This window comes from Podarcis bocagei (assembly GCF_964188305.1).
Source record: "Podarcis bocagei genome assembly, chromosome: 10".
NCBI classification, from domain to species: domain Eukaryota; kingdom Metazoa; phylum Chordata; class Lepidosauria; order Squamata; family Lacertidae; genus Podarcis; species Podarcis bocagei.
In genome coordinates, this window is record NC_138135.1 from 11,998,009 (window position 1) to 12,016,485 (window position 18,477).

The window sequence follows — 18,477 nt, forward strand, 5'->3', positions numbered from 1 at the left end:
TTTATTATTTATATGCTGCCCATCTGGGCGGCTCCAATCAAAACATTAAAAATATCAGTAAAACAGTAAAACATCAACCATTAAAACTTCCCTTCAGGGCTGCCTTCAGATATCTTCTAAAAGTGAAATAGTTGTTTATCTCCTTGACATCTGATGGGAGAGTGTTCCACAGGGTGGGTGCCACTACCGAGAAGGCCCTCTGCCTGGTTCCCTGTAGCTGTTTGTCTTGCAGTGAGGGAACCGCCAGAAGGCCCTTGGAGCTGGATCTCAGTGTCTGGGCTGGATGATGGGGGTGGAGATGCTCCTTCAGGTTTACTGGGCAGAGGCCGTTTAGGGCTTTAAAGATCAGCACCAACACTTTGAATTGTGCTCAGAAAGGTACTGGGAGCCATTGTAGATCATTTAGGACCAGTAACTAGTAACTGCTCCCTATTACCAGGCTAGCTGCCACATTTAAAAGTGAAACAAAACTCAGTAGAAGTTCTCCTGGCCATGCAGGAGAGGGGATGGGGCTCCCTCACGAGCAGTAAACCAGGCTGCCAATACTGATGATAATTATTATTATTATTATTATTATTATTATTATTATTATTATTATTATTATTATTTTATTTGTACCCTGCCCATCTGGCTGGGTTTCCCCAGCCACTCTGGGCGGCTTCCACAGAGACCAAAAATACACTAAAATGTCACACATTAAAAGCTTCCCTGAACAGGGCTGCTTTAAGATGTCTTCTGAATGTCAGGTAGTTGTTTATCGCTTTGACATCTGGTGGGAGGGCGTTCCACAGGGCGGGTGCTATTACCGTGAAGGCCCTCTGCCTGGTTCCCTGTAGCTTTGCTTCTCGCAATGAGGGAACCGCCAGAAGGCCCTCGGCGCTGGACCTCAGCGTCCGGGCAGAACGATGGGGGTGGAGACGCTCCCCATAGCCCAACCATCTGCAGCGAGGGCTGAATTGGAGATAATTGGTGAGAGGCATCTGTATTGTCTCAGTTAATCTTGTCCCCAGTTTCAGAGAGGCAGTGGTCCTCCTCTCTGAGAAAAGAGGAGGTCCTGGGGAAAGAACAGGCTTAGGCAAGGGAAGTTTGTCTCAGCTCAAAGATACGTAGTCTGCTTGGGAGGAGGTGCGTGACAAGGTGGTATCCTTAGTGAGAAAATCAGGTCATTTGGGTTTTAGCAACTGTGTGTGCATCTTTTCCAACCTTCCCCTTTTTCCATCCACCCCAGCCATTTGCCTCTTCACTTTCTCTCTCTCTCTCTACTTCTCTTTTTATTTTATTCTATTTAGCTTGCAATCTTTGGGGTAAGAAATCACGCTTTAAATCCCCTTAATAACCAAACTAGGTAGGGGATTATACTTACCCAGTGGAAAACCATGTATAAATAAATACGTATAGATGACAATAGTTTTGGAATAACTAATCATAGCCACAGCCTTTCACAATACAGGGCAAGGGGTGGAATTATGTATACCAAAACCATACCATGCGAACAAACTCAAAAATAATTCATGTGAATGTAGTTTTCCACTCCCATTCCATAACTGGTTCTTGTCTAGGTTTTGTCTCCTGGTTTTTTAGAATTCAGTGTAACATTAGGAATATAATGGAACAATACCACCTATTAAAAGTCTATTCTTCGTAGCCCTAAAATATATTGTATTATAGGGAAAGCCATATAAGCTCGGGCAGATTACATTGACAAAGCTTCCTGTTACCTTGGTGAAAAGTCCCTGTCAAAAGATAAACTTTAAAGCCAGGCTGCATGAAAGAGTCCCTGGATAGAATTAAAATTTAAACTGATCTAGACAGATAAGCTTTGGAGGAAAAAAAAAGTCGAAAAAGTCCACCTCTTTGCTGCAAGTCAGGATTTTGAAAATAAATTTCCCCCCTTTTAAATCTCTTGAGTGATTTTCATTTTTTGCAAGGCCGCTCTGCTGGTGTCCTGGAAAAACGGAGAGTTTGAGCTTTATCAGTTGGTGCCCTGAGGTATGTGGCAAAGAAGCTAAATCCTTGAAGATTAGCAAAAAAAGAGGGGGGCAAATGCAGCACATGGCAATAAGGGGCTTATATGACTACTAGTATTAGTTCAGGTGAAAGAAGTATTGCTTATACATAAAACTGGACAAATCCACTGACAATGTATTTTTAGTTAGCTACAAAGGAGTCTTATATTGCTGGACTTTACTTCTTTGGTGATTTGGGAAGCTTAGTAATCCACTGTAAATGCTCTTCTGCTGGCCCGAATTTCCAGTATTACTCCAGAATTGCAGCTCTTTAATTTTTTAACCAATGAAAGCTCATGTTCCCTTAACATCCACCTTTTCCGTAACATCCACCTTTTCCTGCTTCTCTTGCATTTGCACGCATCTATTCTCTCTCTCACAGACATACAGAGGTTCTTCTAACCTCCTGGTTTCCTGTTAAATGCAAAGACTCAGGTTACCATTTGGAACCTTTCCGGATTGTGACAGTTGGACAAAAATTAGGAGACCCAAAAGTTAACCCTATAAGTAAGCAAGCTTTTGGGTGGATCTCCATGCTTGAAAACTAGTCATTGGGGAGAAAAAATCATAACATGATTTCTGTTAAGATTTCTTTTCTAATTAGATAAAATGTCTGCTACAACTGATGCTGACACTTGAAAATTTATTCCTTAAACAGTGTTTTTCCTACAGTTGTTTATACAGTGGCATCTTTGGTGGCTTCAGAACATCATAAAGCAACAAGCAGTAGGCTATATTTAAGGTGCAAACTAAACAGCACAGTGTCACACAATTTTCTGCCTCTTCCATTTTACTAGAATGTTACCCCCAGAAACTGAATAGCAGGTCCTGAAGTCTCAATAGGATGTATTTCACCATTGTGTAGCTTAGTCACAAGAACTGGTGACAGCTGCCAGCTTAGATAGTTTCTAATAAAGTTGGCGAATTCATGTAAGGCAGGTGTATCGATGGTTGGCTGTATTTCTGTGCCACTTCCATTCAAGCAAATCCCAAAGTGGCCTATAAACCATTCACCTCACACTGCAGCATCACAGTTGACAGCACACGACTTACACAATTGGCAAATCATCACAAAAACAATTATTGATAATTATAATCTATAAAACAGTGCTAACAAAACAGCAGCTCAAAAGCTAAACATTATTACATTATTAAATGGCCTCATCTCCACCCCCATTGTTCTGCCCAAACACTGAGGTCCAGCTCCGAGAGCCTTCTGGCAAGTCTCTCACTGCAAGAAGTGAAGTTACAGGAAACCAGGCAGAGGGTCTTCTCAGTAGTGGCGCCCGCCCTGTGGAACGCCCTCCCAGCAGATGTCAAGGAGATAAATACCTATCTGATTTTTAGAAGACATCTGAAAGCAGTCCTGTTTAGTGAAGTTTTTAATGTTTGATGTTTTATTGTGTTTTAATATTCTGTTGGGAGCTGCCCAGAGTGACTGGGAAACCCAGCCAGATGGGTGCGGTACAAACAAACAAACAAACAAATAATGATTACATTCACACACGCAAACATTAGCTCGGTAATAATTTGCTCTACTCAGTCTATCAAGATACACAGCCAGTATATAAGGGACGCAGATGGCGCTGAGGGTTAAACCACAGAGCCTAGGACTTGCCTATCAGAAGGTCGGCGGTTTGAATCCCCGAGACTGGGTGAGCTCCCATTGCTCTGTCCCAGCTCCTGCCAACCTAGCAGTTTGAAGGCATGTCAAAGTGCAAGTAGATAAATAGGTACCACTCTGGCGGGAAGGTAAACGGTGTTTCCGTGCGCTGCTCTGGTTCGCCAGAAGCGGCTTAGTCATGCTGGCCACATGACCCGGAAGCTGTACGCCGGCTCCCTTGGTCAGTAAAGCGAGATGCGTGCTGCAGCCCCAGAGTCGGCCACAACTGGACCTAATGGTCAGGGGTCCCTTTACCATTTACCTTTATCCAAAGGAAAGACTACCAACAGAATGGAACTATAACAAGTGCCTAGTCTCCCAGACACATAGGCATGTGTTCATGGGCAGCAGTCCTACAGTGGTGCCCCGCAAGACAAATGCCTCACAAGACGGAAAACCCGCTAGACGAAAGGGTTTTCCGTTTTTGAGCTGCTTCGCAAGACGATTTTCCCAATGGGCTTGCTTTGCAAGACGAAAACATATTGCGAGTGTTCCGATTTTTTCCGCTCCCCCCCTTTTTCTAAGCCACTAAGCCGCTAATAGCCTTTTAGCTGCTAATCCGCTAAGCCTTTAATAGCCACTAAACCGCTAATAGCGCTAAGCCGCTAATAGGGTTGCTTCGCAAGACGAAAAAACTGCTAGATGAAGAGACTCGCGGAACGGATTAATTTCGTCTTGCGAGGCACCACTGTACTCCGATCCAGGGTGCTGTCCGTCCCCCCCCCCCAATTCTGCTGTCACCGAGAGATTTTGGGTATAAGCACCACACACCCCTTTCCTTTGGACTCCCTATGAACGGTAGCAACCTGAAACAACAAACAATGGGTATTAGCTGTGAGAGCCAAATGGAACTTCCCAATACAGTATATCTCTGAATGCCAGTTGCTTGGAACAAAACAGGATAGGAAGACCCCCGTCTTTACTCCTTGTTTGGAAGCGCAGAAGTGCCTTAGGTTGGCTGTTAATGAAACAGAACACCGGACCAGATTGTCTTTGCTCTTAGCCCAAGAAGACAATTCCTGTGTGCGTGTTTGCCAGCTCCTGTTATATAGCGCATTGAATAAATGACAACAAACAATGACGTACAAGCCTAGCCTGCTGTGTGAGTGTCTGCACTGAATCCTAAAGCCAAAGACTGGAGAGGAAGGTGATTAATGGTGTTTATTAGGGCACCTTGCTGATTCATCCACTGGCTCTCGGCCAATTAACTTTGAATACACTTTTGCAAAATATCAGTGCCTCCTGAGGATTCTTAAGGAAAGGGACAGTTTTAAATGCAAAGACATAAAAAACTGAGATGGGAAAAACTACCACTTGTTAGTAGAAGGAAAAACCCTATCATCTATCTGTCTGTCTGTCTGTCTGTCTGTCTGTCTGTCTTAGAAATATAGCATATGAGGTTTTCTATTGTAGAAGAACACACCAGAGCCAGAATGACTTCAACATGTAAACAAGTTCAAGGGCCATCATTGTATTTATTTCAGGTGCGCTTTAGCTTTAATCTACTAGTTAGAATCCTTCCAAGTTTTCCTCTGACTGACCTTGCCTTCTGAAGTTAGGTAGGAGGTGACCAGAGAGGGCCTTTTTAGTTGTGGCACCCAGTATGTGGAATGACCTCCCCAGGAGGGCTCAGCCAAATCCATCTTCCTTTTGACACCAGATGGCCTTTATATTTGCCTTCATCACCTGCATTGAAGGGGGTTGGACTAGATGACCCTCGGGGACCCTTCCAACTCTACACTTCTGTGATTCTAAGAAGACTCTGATTCCTGGTCCTTGGCACCATTTAGGTTTCATTTCAAACCAAACTTTTGGATTCCAGGTATCTTGGGGATGGAATTATGTCCATTTACACAGCGCAATGTCATACAAAGACAGCACAGTTTTAAAAATTCCACTTAAATATCACACTAAACCATTCTGTCGTGAGGAGTAAATGCAAAATCTGCTGCGCAGCCTTTTCTCATTTTAACCAGAATCTGTTCCGTGGTAAAGTTACGTGCTTCCTTTCCCGTAAAATACCGTATTTTTTCGCTCTATAAGACGCACCAGACCACAAGACACACCTAGTTTTGGGAGGAGGAAAACAAGAAAAAAATCTCAGAAGCCAGAACAGCAAGAGGGATCGCTTCGCAGTGAAAGCAGCAATCCCTCTTGCTGTTCTGGCTTCTGGGATAGCTGCGCAGCCTGCATTCGCTCCATAAGACACACACACATTTCCCTTTACTTTTTAGGAGGGAAAAAGTGAGTCTTACAGAGCAAAAAATTCGGTAATTTCCTGCAATGTCCCACTGTCAGTGTTACATTTCTCTTTAGGAGATGCAGCCCATTTAACAGTTAAATGTGTTCCCTTTAGCAGATGAAAGTGGAACCTGTTGTTCCTGCACCGTCTCCCGTGATTCCGAGACTGACGCTGAGAGTGGGGGCTGGTCAGGACAAGATGTAAGTATAAAGTAAACCCCATTTGATAAAATCTTGGTGGTGGGTGGGCTGGGTGCAGTGTCATCCCATTTGTTTATTTCCTCCTCCTGGCAAATCCTGTTTAAAGAACTATTCCCCGATTTCTAATGAATATATTGCCTAGACAAACGTGCATGCTAATTGGCTTCCGTCATGATTTAGAATGTTTAATTTTGCAACCAAATAGAGCCTTTATACTATTCAGGAGTAAGGGACGTGGGTGGCGCTGTGAGTTAAACCACAGAGCCTAGGACTTGCCGATCAGAAGGTCAGCGGTTCGAATCCCCGCGACAGAGTGAGTTCCCATTGCTCGGTCCCTGCTCCTGCCAACCTAGCAGTTCGAAAGCACGTCAAAGTGCAAGTAGATAAATAGGTACCCCTCCGGCGGGAAGGTAAACAGCGTTTCCGTGCGCTGCTCTGGTTTGCCAGAAGTGGCTTAGTCATGCTGGCCACATGACCCGGAAGCTGTACGCCAGCTCCCTCGGCCAATAAAGTGAGATGAGTGCTGCAACCCCAGAGTCGGCCACGACTGGACCTAATGGTCAGGGGTCCCTTTACCTTTACCTTACTATTCAGGGGTGCCATCTCTGGTCATGCAACTTGCGTGCATAGATTCAGGGCTTCTGTTTGTCTCTCCCTGTACACAGACGAGGACACTAAGCAAGAGCTGTTACTTGAAAAACGAGGTGCCCAAGTGTTTTCTAGAAATGAAGTCTGGTGGTACAGCCTTCCTTTGTGAAAGGGAAAGGAAATGTCTATGACAGTGGTGGGGAGTTTCCAGCCCATCAGCCTAGTTAGGTTTTCCAGGCCATTTGGAGCACATCCTGCCCCCCATCCCAGTGGCCTGACATCCTATATGACATCCGGTGCGAGAAGGTTCAAGCTCCCACTAGAAAATGAAAGCCACAGCTAAAAGCAAGAAGCTTCTGGAGCAAATCCAAAGTGCACCATCTCAGTTCTTCCTTTGCCATGTCCACAACTGTCTTGCTTTTATATTCTGCGTAATGCACCTTTGTACTTGTGCTGTAGAAAGAGGAGTATCCAAATTCTGCATGCCTCCCTTGCACCACATTCACACTGTCACACTGTTTGTTGTTGTTGCTACTTGGAAGTGGAATTATCCCCGCAGTCGTACTGTACTGTGCTTCCAAAGGGCAGCACGGCTGCAGGGACAACCTTCCCTCCCTCCTCAATTCCAGGTTTGAGAGGAACGCATTCCATTCAGTGGGGGGCATACTTACCATGGTAAGTGGAGTTGTGCCTCGCTCCTGTCAACAATCGTGCTGTAGCGTTCTGCACCAACTGCAGCTTCCAGATCATGCACGAGGGAAGCCCCACATGGAGTGCATTGCAGTAATCCAGTATTGAAGTAACCAACACATGAATTACAATGGTACCTCGGGTTACATATGCTTCAGGTTACATATGCTTCAGGTTACAGACTCCGCTAACCCAGAAATAGTACCTCGGGTTGAGAACTTTGCTTCAAGATGAGAACAGAAATCATGCAGCAGCGGCGCGGCGGCAGCAGGAGGCCCCATTAGCTAAAGTAGTGCTTCAGATTAAGAACAGTTTCAGGTTAAGAACGGACCTCCGGAACGAATTAAGTACTTAACCCGAGGTACCACTGTACCGTGGCAAGGTTTTCCCAGGAATGGCCATAGCTTTTGAACCAGTCACAGTTGGTAAAAGGCCTTTGTAGCCACTGAAGTTACCTGAGCATCCCCAAACTGTGAACCTTCTCCTTCAGGGCAAGTGCAACCCCATCCGGGGTTGGCAGCTGTCCCAATTTCTCGGACATGGGAACTATTCACCCACAGTGCCACCATCTTGCCTCACTGCCAGCTCAGGCCTTTTAGGGCAATAACCACCACGACGTGTAGAATTAACCTCTCGGTTTCTGTGCCTTTAGCATCTTGTGTTGTCAGTATTTACAGAGCATCTTTTGACATTTCATTAGTATCTATGTGGGAAGGAGGGAACCGAAATGATGTAGAAACGTCTCTTTTAAAAATTAAAAATAAAAGCTGAAAAGAAGCAGGTTGATTTGAGGGATTTATGCACTCTACTAGAAGGATGGAATTGGAAATTCTTTGGACCAAATAAGCAGAGCAACACCACTGTAGGTCTGCATCCCTCAGACTGTTTCTATTAAGGTCCGTCAATCCTGTCTTACAGAGCCTTTCCGTACAGATAAGAACATAGCTTGCTTTTTCGGTATTTGGTCGTCTCTGCTTAGACAAACAGCCAGCAAGAGATGGAGATTTCTAATTTCTAACATTTATTTAAAATGTCCATCTAAATTCCTGGCTTTGCTTCATCTAAATGGGTGCTTTCGTGCCCAGAGCAGGTGGCTTGTTTTCATCCGCTTCTGCAATTTCTCTCCCCCCCCCCCCATATATGCCAATTGCCTATTTAAGTCTGCACTTCTTAGTTCTCCTACCTTCTGTGTCCTCTAGCCTCTCTTCCCTCCTTCATCTTGGAGGTGAGGTCAGTAACTTCTCTCACAGTCGTGGAATTACTAAAAGTCTCCTTGCCCCTTCCTTTCCTGGTCACTTATTTCAGATCACATGTGATTCTTTCTCAGGAGCACCCATATACTTGGCTATTATGCTGTGGTATGAAAGAGATAACAAGTGTTTCCAGACAGCTTAGAATTGGGAACCTTAAGGTCCGACTTCTCCAGTTCTTCAACCTGAACCTGCTCGTGTCTTAAGATAGTCATCAGAGGTGGATAGTGACTGGGGGAAAGTCTCTAGAACTCCACCCTCAAGATACTGACCCAAACCAAAGATCTCTTTGACCACCAGGTGGACATTATCCCTGTCCCCAGACTTTTTCGATCTTGTGGTATGCTAGTCTGTTGTCTCCCGAGCTGCTAAATTGTATGGTTCCTGTTTTATCGTTTATGGATTTGTTTATTTTTAAAATTGCTCTCGTAAGCCACTCTTGTTCAGATTGAACACTGCTGGATCAGGCCAAAGGCCCATCTGGTTTAGCATTTTGTTCTCACAGTGACCAACCAGATCCCTATGGGAACCTGAGCTCAGCAGTGCTTTCCCTACTTGAGATTCCCAACAAGGTGCCAAGAGATTTCTAATAACGCACGCTGCTTTGGGCAGTTAACTTTCAGCATGTCTGAGAGTGGGTCTTGGACTTTGCTCTGAGCCTCTTGCCATCTCTCTCTCATACGCACACACTCACTCTCACACACAAATTTCTGGGCCCACACTAAAATCCACTCTTCCTCAAGGATGGAAAGCCTTCAGCTCCAGCTAGCAGAGAGCCAGTGTGGTGTAGTGGTTAAGAAGAAGAAGAAGAGTTTGGATTTGATATCCCGCCTTTCACTCCCCTTCAGGAGTCTCAAAGCGGCTAACAATCTCCTTTCCCTTCCTCCCCCACAACAAACACTCTGTGAGGTGAGTGGGGCTGAGAGACTTCAGAGAAGTGTGACTGGCCCAAGGTCACCCAGCAGCTGCATGTGGAGGAGCGGAGACGCGAACCCGGTTACCCAGATTACGTGACTACCGCTCTTAACCACTACACCACACTGGCTCTCCAGTTAAGAGCGGTGGACTCGTAATCTGGTGAACCGGGTTCGCTTCCCCGGGGTCAGCACCCGGGGCAAGGCAAGTAATTTGCGCCCCCTAACCCGTGGATTTGCGCCCCCTAACCCGTGGCTTTGCGCCCCCTAACCCGTGGATTCGCGCCCCCTAACCCTAACCCCCAGATGTTGCGCCCGGTGCGGCCGGCCCCCCCTGCACCCCCCACGCTACGCCACTGTGCAAACCCCATTATCTGGACAAATGTCTTCTCTGCCGCCCTGGGCTCCTTTGGGACGAAGTGCAGGATATACATTTGATAAATAAGTTGCTACTCATTTACTTGTTTTATCAGGGGCACCTTTTCGATCAACGGGGCAGCATTTTGCAAAATAATGGTTAACCATTTATGTATTTGGATAAGCGGTGGGTGATATGCACCATCTGAAAATAGGCTTTTGCTTGTTTTCATCAGTTCCTTTTTTCACACCCAAGGGATTGCTTATTCCAAGATGGTGCCTTCTATGTTTCATTATATGCATCAACCAAAAACAGATAGAGCACCTTCATTTCATAACATTTGTCTTATCCACAAGCAAATGCATAAAGTTCATCTACTGAGTTTCATATAAGACCCCTGTTACAGCCCTTCTGTTTACTCCAGCCTTCCCTGACCTGCTGTCTTCTAGGTGCAGTTGAACTCTCTAACTTCCACCAGCATGGACATTTTCAGGGTTGGTAGAAATGGTAGTCCAAAATATCTGGCGAACACCAAACTGGGAAAGGCTGACCTATTCCGCTGGGTGAACCACCAGCAAATAAAATATGCACTAACTTATTTAAAAACCGGATTTCCTTTGTCATAATTTAAATGCAGGTTTGGGTCACTAGATATTCAAATCTAGCTCTAGCAAAGTGTAGAGGACATGTTACATCCCAGGTGGTGGTTTCTTGCAAGTGCTTTGACGGCACACTAAAACCAAGTGGAAAATAGATTATAATCAGAGCATTTCTATCTTTGTAGTAAACAATTACAGCAACACTTGCATAAATGCCACATTAGAAGAAATTTACTGGATTCCATTCTAATGCAATTAGAGCTAATTTTGTTCTTTAAATGAATAAAAGGTCAACCAGTAAATCTATTTTATCTCAAGCCCAGGCCTCAATAAATTGTTTTATTTAATTTATTGTGAAAGATCTTATCCTTAATGGATCTGGGACTTATTAGTTTGCTGGGTTTTAGAGAAATCTATGACCGTTTTTTATATGATTTGAATGATCTGCTGGTGCATATGTGTGTGTTTTCCTGTGTTATCAGGCTACAAGATCACTAATTCACTCTCTTTGGGGAGGCATTTAAGATTGGTTATCTGGAAAGGGCTTGTGTGGACTTCTTGAACTTAAATTGCCAATAGATTTTTGAGCAACTAATGTGTATTGTTGTCACAAACTGGCTTTTTTTTTTAGAACTATTGTCTGATTAACCTTTTTGCCAGATATATTAATATTTCACACAAAGCCAATGTTTTTCTGCCAGTGGGATTTCTTTGGCATCCCCATTCACTACTGTAGTTTAAAAAAAAAAATGTTTGACCCAAACCACTGGCCAGTTTCTGGTGGGCTACGAGATGATTACTGGGAATCTTGCAAAGAATGCTGGACTCAGTGGGCCTTGATGTTGTCCAATGAAGCAATCATTAAGCAAGACTTCAGCATCCAATTTAGTTTTACTTTAATCACTGGTGTCAATCTGGCTTTCTCCAGATGTTATTGGACTTCAGCCTCCATTATTGACTGTGTTAACTGAGGATGTATAGCAACATCTGGAGAGTACCAAATTGGACATGCCTACAACTGATCCTGTGCATTCTTTGAAAACTTAAAGCACACCAGCTTGGAAGAACATGGCCAGTAATGATAATACATAGCATTTATATGACGCTGTCAAGTAGTCAAAATTTTTCAGGAAACCTTGCAACTATCTTTGAAAGGCAGGTTGGGGTTATTGTCCTCATACTGCAGAGAGGAAAACTGAGGTTGAAAGAGAGTTGCTTGACCAAGAGGTGAGATTATTTATCACTGTAGCACAGTAATTTTCGACGCTCGTACAGTGTCTGCCTTCAATAGAGAGAATCATGAATAAGATCTGTGTGACCAAGGTGAAGCTCTAGAATGAAATTTTACAAAGCTTTTACAAAGTTTACGAAATATTTTAAACGTTTATATTTTAAATTTAAAAACGGATTTAAATATTTTGAATCCATTTAACGATGTATGGATATTTCACAGCAGTACAGTTTGATTTTGTCTTTATGGGATATATCTATCTATCTCTATCTCTATCTCTATCTCTATCTCTATCTCTATCTCTATCTATATCTATATCTATATCTATCTATATCTATATCTATATCTATATCTATATCTATCTATATATGCTCATTTCTGCATTACAGTGCCTGCACAAAGTAGGAAATTTCACATGAGCAGAGCCTGCAATAATTTCACACCCTGTTCAGCAATTGCATTTGCCATGGTTGCAGTAGAGTTTGCTGTGGTCCAACACACAAAGTGTGACAGGTTGGCAGAGTGGACATGCACCAGGGGAGCTATGGCAAATTGCAGATCCCTAGCGCCTGCACCCCAGAGTTTGAAGGTATGGATTTAACAGAAGAGGAACTATTAAGCCTTGAGAAGCTTTGACTCTGACTCAAAATGACCAAGACTGGGCAATACAAAAAGCAGGACAAACATAAGGGAAATAACTAGATCCTTATAGAGGCGCATATAAGATTTTTTGGGGGAGGGTTGTGTTACGCTCAGGTGCTGCAGAGCAGTGTAGTTGTAGTCCAGCGATTCTTATAAATTTAAAACACTCAGAATGTGTATTAGGATCCCTTCTTCGTCCTGGGCTCCTGGTGGGACAATGGTCCTCCTCTGAAAGGGTGAATAAGTAAGCCATTGTAAGGTTTCTTTTGAACTCAGTGTGCCATTTAGCGACAAGTTATTCAGACTTTGGTAATTTAGATTACTGGCTTCATAGTGTTTGCCCACAATAGCCAAATAATGGGGCTCATTAAGCTCCCTGTGTAGGCCTATCCAAATTGTGTTTGCCTCTAACCTTGGCTCTCCATGTGTGGCTGGGGAGGGGAGGGTTGCCTCTTTATTGACTTGTCAGGCAGCGGGATTCCGTTACAGGCCAAGCCGCCCACGACCCATTCCATTTAGTTCCTTGTTTTGTGGTGGGGAAACAGGTAAAGGGATCCCGCTGGAAGGCCCCTCCTCCTGCACGTTTTTATGAATCGGACCACTGTTTGCCGCAGTTAGGGCACCGTGACCAAATCTTCCACAAGCTGTAACGCAAGCAGGAGGGAGCTATTGTGGGACGCAGCTGCGGGCAGTGTTGGTTACCCCGCGAGACACTTCCCATTCAGCAGAAAGCTCTGGAGGAGAACTTGACTGTGGAATTAAATAGGAAGACAGGGAACAAGTGATACTTTGGGGTGGGGGGGGAGAGAGAAAGCGGTAGAAGGCTTTAAGGCACAGCTGGGGCGGGAGACAGTGCGGACTTGGCAGCCAGTGTCTTCTGTTGATTACAAACCTAATGGCGAGCCCAATTATTGCACAAAGGAGCACTTAGCAGTGAATGGCTAAGCGCTAATGGTGGGATAACAGAATTGAAACTTTAGTGTGTCCCATTTTTTAGCCTTTCCCCTGGATCTTGAAAGGAGAATAGACTGGCTAAAAGCTACTTAGTGATAGAATTTTTCTTCAGGCTGGCATCTTTTGGGGGAGAAAAGGTGTTAAGCTGACAGATTGCGTGGTCCCAACATTTAGCACTGATTCGGTTCATTTTAATTTGTCTGCTTTGTGGCTGTTGTGATATATATTATTACCTTGTCCAGAGACTCCCAGGGATAAGATAAGTTAAAATCTTCTCTTTTTATATGTAGAAATGAGAGGAAGAGGAAATGAAACGGCACATTGTCATGGAAGGCTTGGGAATGTTCCTCATGTGTGGACCTTTTCTCCCTTCCTTTCCTAAAAACATGTAGTTAAATTAACAGAAAGAGGCAGCAGACTTGGATCCCTTTCCTTTTGTCTGGCCTTTTCAGTGCACAGTGGGAGTGAATGCTCCTCATTGTAGGCGCTGTGCTTGAGGGTATTAGCAGAGTCTGTCCTATCTCATCAGTATATTGAAAGTTCAAATAGACATCTCTGGCTGCTGGTCAATGGCCAGCTCTGTCTCTGTGATGTCTAAAAAGGGGGTTTCTGCCTAACTCCTCTCATTCAAACCATTACCCTTGAGATCAGGTTAGCCTATATGCAGGTGGGAGCTTCTTTCAGTTCTGGAGAAAAGTGGATGTCTTATTCCAAGGGTCTCCAGGGATACCCATTTCTCAGAACAGGAAGGGCAGCTCTCCATGACTTGTAGACAAGAGGATTTGAACCTTATCGGCGCTGTGGGTTAAACCACAGAGCCTAGGACTTGCCGATCAGAAGGTCGGCAGTTCGAATCCCCGTGATGGGATGAGCTCCCGTTGCTCGGTCCCTGCTCCTGCCAATCTAGCATTTCGAAAGCACGTCAAAGTGCAAGTAAATAAATAGGTACCGCTCTGGCGGGAAGGTAAATGGTGTTTCCGTGTGCTGCTCTGGTTCGCCAGAAGCGGCTTAGTCATGCTGGCCACATGACCCGGAAGCTGCACGCCGGCTCCCTCGGCTGATAAAGCGAGATGAGCGCTGCAACCCCAGAGTCAGCACAACTGGACCTAATTGTCAGGGGTCCCTTTACCTTTACTTTACATGTATCCTAAGGAGGGAGGGGAGATGCTATTGAGTGCTTAACTCGTGACTGGGAGTGGCCACCGGGGCCATATAACACCGGTCCTGAGAGATCTGCATTGGCTCCCAGTACGTTTCCGAGCACAATTCAAAGTGTTGGTGCTGACCTTTAAAGCCCTAAACGGCCTCGGCCTTGTATACCTGAAGGAGCGTCTCCACCCCCATCATTCAGCCTGGACACTGAGATCCAACGCCGAGGGCCTTCTGGCGGTCCCCTCATTGCGAAAAGTGAGCTTACAGGGAACCAGGCAGAGGGCCTTCTCGGTAGTGGCACCCGCCCTGTGGAACGCCCTCCCATCAGATGTCAAGGAAATAAGCAGCTATCCTATTTTTAAAAGACATCTGAAGGCAGCCCTGTTTACGGAAGTTTTTAATATTTAATGCTGTATTGTTTTTAACATTTGATTAGGAGGCGCCCAGAGTGGCTGGGGAAACTCAGCCAGATGGGCGGGGTATAAATAATAACTCCTTCACTCACCTCCACCACACTTTTGATTACCAAATAAAATTTCCCAGTAGAGATTGTTAGTTTACTCCAGGACATTATCAACGCTTAATCTCAGGGTCGTGGGTTTGATCCCCACATTGGGCGAAAATATTCCTGCATTGCAGGGGGCTGTCCCTCGTGGTGCCGTCCAACTCTGCAGATTCTATGGTTCTGTTATCTCAGAATGTATGTCAAGTAGCACATATGTTCAGATGCAACATTTGGAAATAAAGGATGTACTGTGAAAGCGAAGGCATGGGTGGGGGCAAATTATACAATGAGCGGTTTTGTTTCCATATTATTCCCAGTATAGAAATATCCGCAGTCTATATTTGTGGTAATGCATACATATCCAAAGCTTGGGCAGGGGAGGGAAATTATTTTTATATATGTAGCTTGTTATCAGCATCCGTTATTACCAGTGTTCGAAACTACCATAGTTCTAGGCTCATTTTGCAGCAGGGAATTTCATTAGCGCAAGTGGTTTCTGAGCTCTTGGCACAGTACTGCGCCTAGGATTTCAGATTAAAACTGCAGAGTGGAAGGAAAGGAGGACCATTTTCTGCCTCCTCACTTCCAGCCACTCTCTGAAGACTGGAGAAGAGACCTTCTTAAGAATATTAAGTGGGTGGGCAGGGGAAGGACTAGACCATGTGAAAAACGAACGTAATATTTTAGCTGCGGTTCATTCATTTTCAGCTTTGCATTCTTGTTATTAAAGAAATGTGCCTAGTCGTTCCATTGTTGCGCCCATAACCTCGGGTTTAAGGTGCCATTTAGATACTAGCTTTCATATCTTGATTTCTAACACTGATTATTACTTTATTCTTAAACTAAATGTGACAGGGATGCTCCCCACAAATCCATGATCAAATGATGTCCAGTGGGGGTGGGTGTTTCAGTTAAGGAAGGCATTCCTTGTTTGCATGTTTAGATTACTGAGGAACCCATAAAGGTGTGAGCACCCCCCAAAGTCCCTTCCCAGCAGGCTTAGGTCTAGAGTTGCTCAAACTCTGGGTTGAATCTGGGTTGGGAAAGGCAGCCTCAGAACTGATAGGGCCTGCCACTTCTGACAAGGGCAAGCTGTGCTTCATGCAGTAGTTTTCTCTGTCCTCCTCACACAATGGTAAAGTGTGAGGATTGCACATAGGCTGCTCAGGTAGCAGGTGAGATGGTTGCAAGGCCTGCATATTATAGTTGCAGAAGTCTGCATATTATGCCTCGTGACCAAGAGAACCAGGCCATCTTTTCTTTCCGAGTAGATGTTTGCAGTAAATTATGCTGTTGTAGATAACGTTGCCATTTCCAGAAGGTTTAAATAATCACCCTTTTAGCTTTCTCCTGAAGGCAACCTGGATTTTAAGCGTGAGAACATGTCCCAGTGTTGATTTAGGTCCTCTTCTCTCCTTTTAATTACAGAAGCCACCGCACCAATTATGCCGCTGGGTTGTGTTAGGTGGGGGAGCAGGTGCAAAATTATTTTCATTTTGTTGTTGGGCCGCACTCAAGCAGTGACTCCCAAAGTGAATCCATAAAGACGTTTGAGTCATTGGGAAGAAAAGACCAATTACTTGGATGCAAGATTCTTTGATTCTGCTCTCTGTTGCACAAGAGTGACGGAGGCGCGCTTGTGTGTGATGTGTACATCTCAATTATAAAAAATAATAATAAATGAGAGAGCTTCAGGCAAGTTGAGACATATACCTGCCTGAGCAGAGCTCCATGCACAAACGAGTCGGAGCCAACCAAACACTTACCATGCCAAGGCCACAGAACTGAAGGTGGATGCCTGCAGGATTTCTTCATTACAAGCTTGGTGGCACAGGGAAGAGCTCTCCTAACATTCCTCCCTCAAATGTAGTTAATGTTCCCTACACCTACCAATATGGTGTGGCCAAGGGTGCTCGAGAACAGCTTGAAACATGTTTGCTAGTACACATCAGTGTTTCCTGCAGGGCAAACGCAGTGTGGGCAACAGACAAACATACGCGCACATCTTTGGCTCCTTAGTTACATATGTCTGGGAACCAGAATTGTGCCAAGGCCCCCAGCCGCAGATGCAGAGGTGTGGGCAACATTCTTGCGCTTGCTTCAGAGAAACACCCAGAACCTGTTGTGCAGAGTTTGCATTCAAGCACAGTTTTATTTTTGAAAGGGCACCACGCAGCAGGGGTATTTTATTTCACTTTGTAGAGGTACAGGATTGTGGTTTTCAGTGTGTGCAGCTGGTCTTTCCGTGAAGACCTGGCAGACACTTGCAGGAGAGTGGTGTCTCTCAGTTGACCCATCCTTCCTCCTCGATTTGTGTACCTTGATTTGGGTATTTGTTGCAGGTGAGGTGCTGCAACAGGTACACTGGTGCCAACATTGTACTTCTTTAGGCGTCTTTAAGTGCCTTTCCTCTGTAACCACATCTTTGGCCTTTAAGTATCTGTGGCATTTTAGAACTGGGTGGGATGCTTTTAATGCACTTCTCTTTCCTCTCGATTTTAACGTATCTAGGCAGGGGGTTGCCTGTTTATTTGTTTGGTTGTAAGTAGCTTCAGGTTACCCTGCGAAAGATAAAGCAACTAACAAATTCTGATCATCACCATCATCCCCTGCCTCTTCCTGAGCAGTGCAAAAGAGTATCTATGGGCCTCCTTCAGTTGTACTTCTGTTGATAGTAAATAAGGCAGTCTCTGTAGTTATTGCCCTGCTTATAGGTTGGTACAGATTTGGTGGTGGTAGCAAATCAGCTGGGGGGGTTGTTTTTCTTAGGCATCTTGCTTCCTTTGGGGTCCACCTCCCTTGAACCATAGGAATGTCGGAAGCTGCTGTCTACCCTTGGTTCATCTATTCAGTTCACTGACTGCCAGCGGCTGCCCAAGGTTTCAGATGGTTGGGGACATTCCCAGCTGCACCTGGAGATGATCAGACCAAATGCTGCACCATTGAGTTACCACCCTTCCCCAAGGACTCATGGTCTTATACCACCTGCCACCCTCTTATTGTCAGCCTACTTCACCCCAAACCCATGTGGAGAGAGAATGCCATATCCCAAACACTTGACTTGTGTGAACAAGCATCCATGTTGTAGATAGCTGCTATTTTGGAGCTCCAGTTTGACTTTTGGAAGCATACTTCTAGAACTGGTGGCGTTCAGTTACAGTTGCTAGGTACTTTTTCAGAATGGCTTTCTGCGTTTGACTTAAAGTTCAGTTCCCGAAGCATGAAGACGTCCCCTGTCTAGTTGGATGTGAGATAGTGCCATGTAAGTCTCAGAGGTCATATCAATCAGAAAGCTTTATTGTGTCTTAAACAAGAACAGAACAGCAACAGGAAGCTCCAGCCCTTCACCCGGATTCAACTAAGTTCATTGCCGCCTCATGGCTAAAATGACACTTTCTACACGTCTCTCCCTTTAGATTTAAAGAAAAGCAAGTTGAAACATCTGGTGGTTCACCCATTCAGTCACTCATATCTAAAAATACT

At 44.8% G+C, this 18,477-nt stretch overlaps 1 protein-coding gene across 2 annotated transcripts in view; it reads left to right on the plus strand.

Moving 5' to 3' along the window:
* The window catches only part of TAF3 (TATA-box binding protein associated factor 3), a 142,351-nt gene that overhangs the window by 99,795 nt on the left and 24,079 nt on the right, over positions 1–18,477 (plus strand). The window contains exon 4 of one of the 2 annotated variants that reach the window (XM_081209913.1): positions 6,026–6,111. In XM_081209913.1, the coding sequence (XP_081066039.1) occupies positions 6,026–6,111 (86 nt within the window). The remainder of the gene's footprint in view (positions 1–6,025; positions 6,112–18,477) is intronic. The other variant, XM_081209914.1, reaches the window with a different exon arrangement.